Source organism: Colias eurytheme, chromosome 22 (genome assembly GCF_061535395.1).
Source record: "Colias eurytheme isolate Ceu_HAF_F1 chromosome 22, ilColEury1 Martin Lab GWU primary, whole genome shotgun sequence".
NCBI lineage: Eukaryota > Metazoa > Arthropoda > Insecta > Lepidoptera > Pieridae > Colias > Colias eurytheme.
Genome location: NC_143001.1, coordinates 5385967 through 5396000, shown reverse-complemented (window position 1 = coordinate 5396000; position 10034 = coordinate 5385967). Strand labels below are relative to the sequence as shown.

Sequence of the window (10034 nt, the reverse complement as noted above, 5' to 3'; positions counted from 1 at the left end):
GATTTTGAACCAATGAGAGGTCTTCCTTAACTAGTCTTGCTCAACAACACCTTTCTTGTGTGAAGTCACTTGCAAGAAGATAAAAAAAAAAAAAGTAAGTACTTACCTCTCTAGAGTATCGTATTTTCGTTTAAGCTCGGACGTTATATGAAAATGCAAATTAGGTCTCTACGTGCAACTACATAAGGGGTATATTAACATAATTTTGCAAAATTGTGTTATTCTGGACCTCCTGCAATGAGAAAGAAAAGATAAAGATATGCTGACATTAATAACTAGGTAAATGTTTTGTAATTTTTTATTTTATACCCGATTTCAAACATCATAACTTAATAATATGATCCTTGTAGAAAAATAGAAACTTCGATGAAATAATATCACATTATTGTTGAATGAAGATGATCCCTTCTGGTGAAATCCTAAATCTTAAGACTGATTGTACCTACGTAAGTATTTTAACTATATGTAAATAATTTTAATTTATTTATTACCTAACATATTATAACTAAGATCATAGGACTAAATAACAACCACTAGGTACCAACATACATTACAAGATTTTAACTTTATTTGTTCTCAAAATACATTTCATACATCGTAACATAGCATATACCACTATAATTAAAACGATCATAGTACTACACAGGATAGACAACACTAATTCAATCTCATAATACTGAGTCCAGGGCATGTTGGCGGCAGCGGCCCGCAGGTGCTTCGCCCCTCCGTGCCGCAGCACGTACTCCGTCCACCACACGGCGCGATCCACGGCACTCCAAGGCTCATCTCTCGTTAAATTCCTTAATTTTACTACGTTATCACGATAACTGCAAATAAAAGTATATTTAATGTAAGTTACTCTTGTTTTGGTAAATCTTTTGTTCGTTGAAGTACTAAATACTGCTTATATGTTTTTATATCGATCGTCATAATTCTATAATTTGTATTTGACTAGTCCTATGTTGCATGCAAATTGGTGATTTTTACAAGTGTAGTAGGAAAAAGAACATAATATGATGAATGAAAATGTGGTTATCATTTTAAGCAAAATACCATCGAAATATAATTATTTTTTCAAATTAACGATTAAGAAACCATTATAGACCTTTTATCATCCAGAACAGATTTAATAGCTGCTCTAAATTCTTCTTCCGTTACCGTTTCAATGTCCAATTTTTTGCCAATACTAAAGTGCTCATATTTTTCAGCATTGTACCATTGGTCAGCAATCATGGGTATACCCACTAAAGGTACACCAGCACTAATCGCTTCTTCAGTAGATTGTAAACCTCCTTGAGTTATGAAAAGCTTTACCTTTGGATGTCCTAAAATAAGTTATTTTATAAGTATAAGTTCTAAAATAATTATAATAAGTAACAATTGTTTGTCACGCTAAAAGAGGAAATTGCGTTTTTATATCTATACACAGTATCCTTAACAATGCAACTACTTCTATAAACAAATCGGATATGTACAAATAATTTTACTATAACAATAAACAAAAGAATGTCTTTATAAAGCAAGCAGTTTTCAATACACAAAGGTTTCATTTCCACTTACTCAATACATCAGTTTGTGGAACCCATCGCATAATTTTGACGTTATCAGATTTATCGGGAATATCGGTATCCCATCGCCACAGAATATTGTACGGCAATTCGGAAAATATATTTTTGAATATCTGCAACTTATCCTTTGGAAGAAGTGATGGTTTCACGTTGTTCCCAAAACTGACGTAGATGACTCCATTCTTTGATGAATCCAGATATAATTGTAGGTCCTAAAAATAATATAACACTGCACTTAATAGTGTTTTGTTTGGAAAAATGATTTCCCTATATTAACATTTCGAAACTGCTTTTTATTATAAAGAAAGGCGAAAATATTTTCTTTAATATTTTCAGTACTACCGAATTAATTAAAGTTAATTATAATTATTTCAGCAATTTGCAATCAATTCAATGAGTTTAACATTTAATGATACTTTTACCTTACCTTAGGAAGTTCTTTTTCAGGCTTTTTATTAATGCCTCCAACATACACTACATTTGGAGGCACAGGTTGACTATCAGACCAAATTGGATCACTATTATAAAACAACATGTGAACATTCGTACTCAATTCTTGCAAAGACGGTATATTTGGTCCCAAAATATTCCTCAACATTTCTTCTTCGATATTTTCGTAAGCTCGATACATGTTATATATTTGCCAATGTTTCACAAGCTCTTGGACCTTCTCCAAAATAGTTAAATTGTACAATCTTTGGTGTAAATTCCACGGGTATAAAAGTGGGTGTGAAGGTGCTCCAACAATATCATTGCTATTTAACATAGCACCAAATGTACTCATTTGTATCACTGGTACTTTGAATATATGTGAAAAAATAAAAGCTGGACGCACAGATGCTTCCAAAATGAGTAGATCAAAATTACCAAGCTCACCATTTACAAGTCTCTTAACTTTATCACTTTGCAATTGTACTTCAAATGCTTTAGCAAACTGTTCGACAAACAGTTCCACAGTTTGTATCAAGTACTTTTTCTTTCCAATAGCTGTGTTGGTCATGAACTTCTTTTTCCATACTTCATAAGAGATATCTCGGACATCGATTTCTGTCAAATTCGGTGGTCTATCGTTGTTTTTATACAATGGTTCGGTTGTTATAACAACTACATCATGTCCTCGGTCTACTAATGCTTGTGTGAGAGGTTGGAATACCACTTGATGACTTACTGAAGGAGTTGGTACCACCACAAGAATTCGACCGGCATCTGCCTTAACTAAAATTATTATTAAAAGTGCAGTTATGGCTTTCATACTCGCAGACAGACTCGTTAAATCTTCCTTTGTATTCGTACTTATACTTCGTGAATTAAATAAATTGTGGATTATGTTGACACTGATTTGTGTCAATAAAATTAACAACTAAGTAAAGAAAAATTTTGCCACTTTATTATTGTTACCATTGTTTTCACATTTCCTTCTACACATGCAGATAAGGAAAAGTATTCGAAAAGGATTTTATAAATTTATAGGATTCCAAATAATTATTACAAATTATAAGAGTACCTACGTAATGTAACTACATACATGGTAACTACCAGTTCTTATTTATATATATATATTGTAATTAATCTTAATTTGATTATTTGCCAAAAATGAGCAGTATCTATTAGATATTATCTAACCACTTTTGCATCGGAACTTAATTTATCCTCTACTTTGAGTTCAATAAGAATTAAAATGACCTCCTCTATTCTTAAATTTAAATAAGTCATAAGTAATAGGTAGCAATAACTTTTGTGTAGAAATAGTAACTACTTTTTTATGAAACTTTCATTCCGTAACTACCAAAAAGACGGGACTGAAATTTTCAATTTTGTAATATTGTCTATCTTATGAGATTTATCAACATAATAAGTATTATCATTTATCATTATTATCAGTTACTATTTAACTAATTACAGGTTGTCGTCAAGGCCGTCCGCCATAAATTACAATCGTCATAACCCCTTGACCAACGAGCGGCCCGATCGGGCCACGACACAAAAAATTTTCTATTGTGTCTGTGATTCCGGGGGCTGCGGGAATAAATTACTTTATTTATACACATGTTCACTCTTTATAATGAAACAATGGCTTTAATTTTTATTTACTCAACTTACATATAAAGAGTGAATCACGGTTCCCGGCCACGGCCCGATCGGGCCACGACACAATAAATTTTCTATTGTGTCTGTGATTCCGGGGGCTGCGGGAATAAATTACTTTATTTATACACATGTTCACTCTTTATAATGAAACAATGGCTTTAATTTTTATTTACTCAACTTACATATAAAGAGTGAATCACGGTTGTCTTGTAAAATAATAAATAGTCGCTTTTTCCGGCTTCGCACACAATATAAGAAAAATAATAGCTATTACTCATAAAGATATTTATTTATTCTTCATTGTACAATCAGTGTTATCTTATCAATATCTTATTAAAGTGAAATGTTAAAACGCCTTACAAGGCCTTAAGATGTTCTAACTTCTAAGTCATCTTTCCAAGCTAAGATACAGTTGCTTCCGAATCAGTCAAGTCAATTTGACTAAAAAGCATCATAGAAACAAACAACATCACATCTTTCCTCTCAATTACTTTCCATAAATCATCCAAACCAACCCTAAAAACATTCCTACAAACCAAATGAATCTGAAAATTGTCTAAACAGCGAGAATTTCATCCATTTGTCATCCAAAATCCAGCAATTATTTGAGTAATTTGAAAGAAACTTCTAAACTTACTGGCCCTTCATCTTGTTCACGGTATTAGCCGAAATGAGCAAAGTTTTTAGTTGCCTAATTAATTCGCCTGCACGCTATCTCTTGGCTTCTCCTAAAACGCTCGCATTATGCAAAAGAAAAACAGTTGACGCTTGTGAAATTAATTTGGTGGATATTTGCATTTTTTGACAAGTTCTTATATCTTATACGGCACAGGGATTATTATTATTTTACGTTTATGTAAACCTAAACTTTAAATAATTATTGACAACCATGTATATAAGTAGTCAAAGTTCATTTTGTAAAAGTAAATAAGCCGCGCCAATTTTAATGCGTTAGTAAATTATTATGTCATAAATCCTGTGATTTAATACGAAACAAAATCCTACAAAATAATGCCCTTTAAACAGTACAATTCATAACATGAATTAGTTTTTTGTCTTCACATTCACCATTTATAGTTGGTATAATCTATTTCTAAACTTCCTTGTGCGTAGTCTAGGTAATAAACATGAATAACCAAAAGTTAGTAAGCGCAAAATTCGAAAGCGGCTGAAACGATTTCGATAATTCTTTTTTAAAATATTCCTTGTAGTACAAAGATGGTTCTTATGGAAAGAAAACGTACAGATGTACCACGGGCGATGCTGAATGGACCGCTAGTTGAATAATTTAATTTCCCTGGCTTCACTATTGCATAAAACTCATCCAGTAACATTGACTAACGTGCCGCTACTAAGGTCGTGCTCTATCGTTTACAAGATGTGAGCAATTATAGTGTACTGTCTAAGAACACGGTGGATTTTAATTTTAAGAACAATGTATGAAGAACCTACCTGCAACAACTATTACCTACCTATATCTTTAATCTTTATATTGAGCCATGATCGGTCAGGGATTTCAATATTTGAAACTACATAATATTTTTGTTTCGTTGTCAAAATTGCAAATCTCTCTATCTATAACAATAATTCCTTGTACAGTTAAAAAAATAGGTAGGTACAGTAATTTCATGAGGAACTGTTTGTATTCTTCTAAAAACTTTGAACTTGAGTTTGAAAAAAAACGATTGCCAAAAGAAACACAAATGATTATGTGTACTAATAATACATTTGCGCCATAACAAAAAAAATAACACACACACACAAACAAACATTATCTCTCAATTACGAAACATTTCCTGTAAACCAAAATAGATATCCTAACTAGAAGCCGCAAAAATATGTTTATCTAAATAACCAGACTGAGGATTCATTATAAAAGTTGAAGCACATTAACAGAATCACAGAGCTCGTAAAATAAAAGTTTCTCTCGCAGAATTTGGGTCTAGGGCTGTGTATTGCTTGAAATTAAATAAGTCCATACCTATAGCATATTCCTACCTGAAAGACCGGCAAAATACTCACAATGTCTCTGGCACTGTGGGTACATATGGGCGACGTGGAGCACTTACCACCAGATGACGCGTCTGCTCTGTTGCCTCCTATTGCATTAAAAAGTCCTTTTTAACCGAAACTCCAAGATAAAGAAGGATATTTCTTTAGGTGTTGGTCGATATATTATCCGTGGGTTTTTAAACCGATTGAAATGATTCTTCTTATGTTTAGTAGAAAATACTTGTCATTTGGTTCCAATTTAGTATCTCCTCCCAGAGATGTCGGTGACTTTTTTTTTAGAAAAGATTTATTTGGTATTTATACATGGATGATGGAACCTTAAACTATTTTATGTATAACTAGCTGTGCCCGCGACTTCGTCCGCGTGGAATAGTGACTGCATAGTAGTTACTACTTAACACACAATTATTGAGTAAACACGTCTTGAAACACGTACTACCATAAACAACTAAATTATAAGTACTTACATATTAATTTACAGTTAAGAAATAAAAAAAATAATAACACAAAATAACTGTTAGTAAAATTAAAACTAAACTGAGCTATGTTAACTTTGTTACAGAAGAGTTCAAAATTTCCAGGGTGTGGCTATCCTCTCGCTCCCATGTCCCCCTCTTCTTTCACAGCCTTTCAACCCTTCCCTTTCCATCCCTAATAAATGGCAGAACCGATTTTGATGTAAATAATATTATCTAATTGTACCTATATGTACACGTCATATCCTATCGTTTGATGCTCCATTTGGTTTATTTATCTAACCACTGTCACCCCTAAAGTGCCCTATATGTAATAAACGGATGAACCGATTTCGATAAAACATTACTAATTGTAATTCACCCGTTATGCACATTCATTTGATATATCACTTAGGAAGGTACTATCACAATATTTGACAGCATTCGTTTCTTTCATTCCCACTTATACCTATACAGTAAAGTAAAAAAAGTAGTCAAATTTTATCAAAATCGGTTCATCCATTTATTTGATATAGAAGGTATAAAAGTGGTAGATAATAAAAAAAGTGAATTTTGACTCAAGTGACATATGAAATGAAAGGGCATGACGTGTAAAGTATAATTAGACATATTTAATCAAAATCGGTTCATCCATTTACTATACCTATATACAGGGTGTAATCGTTAAGTGTGCACAGGCGATTTTTCCGTAAGTATTACAGATAACAAAAAACTTTAAACTGATATCGAAAGTACTTAACCTAATGAGTAAAATGGCCGTAATAAATTTTTAAAAATAAATCGAGAAATATCAAAAAAATTATCTTTAAACCCTCCCATACATTAAGTATGAAATATGAATATCCCGTATACATTTAATATGAAAGATTTTTAGCTTTCTTTTTCTTTTTTGGTTTTCTGCTTTAATGCGAAGTAGTAGTTTTTGCGAAGTAGCAAATTTGAAGTGGAATTTTCCACGCTTTTTCCGGACATTTTCACGCATTTTCCGGATATTTTCCGGGGATTTTCCGAGCATTTTCCGGGCATTTTCCAGGCATTTTTCGGACATTTCCCTGACATAGCCTGTAAATGTCTGGATATTGGAAACTGGAAATGCTCGGAAAATCCCCGGAAAATGTCTGGAAAATCCCGGAAAATGCCAGGAAATGTACAAAAAAGTCTGGAAAACATCCGGAAAATCCCCGGGAAATGCTCGGAAAATCCCCGGAAAAAGCCTGGGAAATTCCCGGAAAATAACCGGAAAATGCCTGGGAAATGCTCGGAATATGCGTGGAAATTTCCGGAAAAACCGTGGAAAATGCCAGGAAAATATCCGGAAAATGCGTGAGAATGTCCGGAAAATATCCGGTAAATGCGTGAAAATGTCCGGAAAATATCCGGAAAATGCCTGGAAAATCCCCGGAAAATGCCTGAGAAATGTCCGGAAAATGCCTGGGAAATGCGTGGAAAATCCCCGGAAAATGCCAGGGAAATGTCCGGAAAATGTCTGGGAAACATCCGGAAAATCCCCGGGAAATGCTCGGAAAATCCCCGGAAAATGCCTAAGAAATTCCCGGAAAATGCCTGGGAAATTCCCGGAAAATGTCTGGAAAATCCCGGAAAATAACCGGAAAATGCCAGGGAAATGTCTGGAAAATACCGGAAAATAACCGGAAAATGCCAGGGAAATGTCTGGAAAATATCCGGAAAATGCGTGGAAATGTCCGGAAAAAGCCTGGAAAATGTCGAGAAAATGTTCGGAAAATCCCCGGAAAATATCCGGAAAATGCGTGAAAATGTCCGGAAAAAGCGTGGAAAATGCCACTTCAAATTTGCGAAGTAATTAAAGCAGAAAACCAAAAAAGAAAAAGAAAGCTAAAATCTTTCATATTAAATGTATACGGGATATTCATATTTCATACTTAATGTATGGGAGGGTTTAAAGATAATTTTTTTGATATTTCTCGATTTATTTTTAAAAATTTATTACGGCCATTTTACTCATTAGGTTAAGTACTTTCGATATCAGTTTAAAGTTTTTTGTTATCTGTAATACTGACGGAAAAATCGACTGTGCACACTTAACGATTACACCCTGTATATAGGTATAGTAAATGGATGAACCGATTTTGATTAAATATGTCTAATTATACTTTACACGTCATGCCCTTTCATTTCATATGTCACTTGAGTCAAAATTCACTTTTTTTATTATCTACCACTTTTATACCTATATCAAATAAATGGATGAACCGATTTTGGTAAAATTTGACTTATTTTTACTGATAGGTCGTTCACTTTCATTTAATATATCACTAAAGTATATTCGACAACTTTAGTTATTTTCATTCCCACTTTTACCCCTATATACCTAGTTACAATAAATGGATGAACCGATTTTGAAACAGTTTATTTAAGAACCACCGTCGGAAAATATGCTGCCTAACAAAAAAACATCATCTAATTCGGATTACCTGCTAGCGAGCTACGGTGGCACAAACACACACACACACAGCGGTCAAATACTTATCACCCATATTTTTGCATCGGGGGTTAAAAATATAATATAATACGACATAATTTAAAGGACATTTTATGTATAAAATTTACCTAGAAATACCCCTCCCCCCTACTACCTCAGCTTACCCCCCCCACCCTTGGGGACTTTCGATATGATCACTTGGACATAACTGTAGCGTATAACAGATAACTTTCGTTTTATCTATATTATTTTCACTGTATGTGTATTGTGTACCATAGAATGCCTTTGCAAATGTTCCCCGTGAGTACTTAAATGGTCATAACTTTTTTATTTATGAACCGATTGACATGAAATAAACATTAAATGTTAAATGAAGATTACCACAATATATTAGTGAAAACCGCATCGAAATCGGATAAGCCGTTTCTGAGATTAGCGTGTTCAAACATACAGACAAACAGACAAACGGACAAACGGACAAACAGACAAACAGACAAAAAAAATTTTAACGACAGTTTTGGGTTTGGGATCGATTTAGTAAAAACCCCTGCTAATTTTTTTTTACATATTTTCATTGTACAGACACCACTTTTCTAGAATTTTATTATATCTATTGATGATGATGATTGATTGATGATGATGTATTGAATATTGATTGACCACGCGCAAGGTTACTAATTTCCACTACATCCTCACGCAAATCGTCAATTTTTATGAACATTGAATCTGTAAATAAAAAAAAATCAAAAGATAAGTGTACCTACCTAATTTTAATAAAAAGCTACTAACAAATAAAGTTTTATCAAGAACTAAAGTGACCTTCTTTGGGCGTATAATATAGTCTTGTAAAAGTTATACATGATAAAAATAAAATTTCATCATTTTCTTATTTTGTCATAACTTTAACTAATTAAAAACATGAGTCTAACTATATAATTATAATAAACAATAAATATAAAAGCTACAACTTAACTTTTGTGGGAACGCAAGAAGGCGAAAATTAAAAAAAAGCCGAAGATTTTTAAAAATGTAACCAATGAACACAATCACTGTTATCTACTATTACCCAAAGAGAATACAAATACTACGTCTATTATCTATATAACTGTAACTCACATCAAATAATAAACATCTACCCTCACTTATAAAAATTTAGTATATTCACATGAAATATAAGCGCACCTGAAATTTACTCTGGGAAGATATGAATTATTTATTTAACTTAAAAAAAAAAAAAACAAACTCACCAACATCATAATATTTAAATTATGAATTTCCAAGGAGCGTTAATATTATGTAAATTGATTTAATTTTAATGAAATCTCATAGATGGCGCTGTTTTAAATTTGTCTTTATACTACTAAGATTCATTATACTGTTTCTCTGCCAAAATTACTTAAATGATGTAGTTTTTATAGTGTAAAGGTA

At 32.7% G+C, this 10034-nt stretch overlaps 1 protein-coding gene across 1 annotated transcript; it reads right to left on the bottom strand.

The window, feature by feature from the left end:
* Window positions 1-218: 218 nt before the first annotated feature.
* Window positions 219-2820, bottom strand: LOC149898684 (UDP-glucosyltransferase 2-like). The gene is made up of 5 exons (XM_090114840.1): window positions 1996-2820; window positions 1561-1780; window positions 1106-1325; window positions 640-827; window positions 219-232 (listed from the first exon to the last, which is right to left on the bottom strand). Exons 1-5 carry the CDS (start codon window positions 2818-2820, stop codon window positions 219-221), a joined length of 1467 nt encoding a protein of 488 aa, XP_089970966.1.
* Window positions 2821-10034: the final 7214 nt, after the last annotated feature.